This window comes from Myotis brandtii, unplaced genomic scaffold, assembly GCF_000412655.1.
Source record: "Myotis brandtii unplaced genomic scaffold, ASM41265v1 scaffold403, whole genome shotgun sequence".
NCBI classification, from domain to species: Eukaryota; Metazoa; Chordata; class Mammalia; order Chiroptera; family Vespertilionidae; genus Myotis; species Myotis brandtii.
Genome location: NW_005365474.1, coordinates 308,409 through 309,452, shown reverse-complemented (window position 1 = coordinate 309,452; position 1,044 = coordinate 308,409). Strand labels below are relative to the sequence as shown.

The following is a 1,044-nucleotide window of genomic DNA, read 5'->3' as shown; positions in this document are numbered from 1 at the left end:
CAGCTGCAGCTTCTGCTTCTGCATTTTGATCAGGTGTTCCTAAAACCCAGACGGAGTAGCTTTTCAGCAACGTCAGCAGCACCACGTGCACACCCTGACCGACACGGCCAGCTCCGAGCCTCCCATGCTGCAGCGACACCGCGGGCGGCATGGAGCCCTGGCATGTGGCTGGAGCGACCAGGGATGGATGACCTGTCTGGCTGCACTGATTCCCTGGGAGGCGCCTGTGCCTCCAGGAGGAAGCTGGGTGCAGGCCGAGGTCCCTGTGAACGGGGAAGGGACAGGCCCGACAGCCGGCTGGATTTTTATTTCACGTTCTTTGGTTGCTGCTTAGACCTGGTCTTAGTGCTTTTCCAGTTACGGCAGGAACGTCATGTTTCCTTTAAGAGGAATGTGTCACGTCCATGTCAGCCCTGCGTGCAGCCTGGCAACGCTTGGGCATCGCCTGTGAGACCCGAGGCTGCACGGGAGCTGCCCGCCCAGAGCCTGCCCCCAGCACACAGCACAGAGCACAGAGCAGGTGGGAGGCGCTTCCAGAGGCTGCCAACAAGCTATTTCTAAAGACAACACTCACCTCCCGCCTGCAGACTAGGGTGCGTTTATGCACAATACACCTGAGCTACGCCATGTCACAGCGCCACCCATTGAGCCCGTGGTCTCTGAGGAGGTGCTCACCGGGGTCAGCTTGCTGACAGCTTTGATCTGTGCGGGCGACTGGGCCTGGCCCTGGAGCTGCGGGACCTGCGCCTGGGAGGGCGGTGGAGGCGGCGGTGGCTGCTGCTGCTGCTGCTGCTGCTGCCGGAGGAGCTGGAAGTGTGCGGGCGTGAGGGTCTTCCCCGGGAGCTGCACGCCTGTGGCTGGAGAGGTTGTTTCATTAGCGGACGCTGCTCCCTTCCCCACAACACGGAAGCCGAGTCCTGCCTCTCAGGGTGGACGGGCACAGGAAACCCACCACCTTTACCTTGGGACACCTGCGTCACCAAAGACCGGGCTGGGGCCTGCACGGCAGCCAGGCTGGTGGTGACCACAGCCCAGGCTGTCAGG

General features: G+C 62.5%; 1 protein-coding gene across 1 annotated transcript in view; it reads right to left on the bottom strand.

Moving 5' to 3' along the window:
* The window catches only part of EP400 (E1A binding protein p400), a 64,345-nt gene that overhangs the window by 5,374 nt on the left and 57,927 nt on the right, over positions 1–1,044 (bottom strand). The window contains 3 exon segments of the mRNA XM_014545351.1: positions 1–39; positions 676–857; positions 962–1,044. The exon segment at positions 962–1,044 is cut by the window's right edge and continues 24 nt beyond it. Of these exon segments, the coding sequence (XP_014400837.1) occupies positions 1–39; positions 676–857; positions 962–1,044 (304 nt within the window).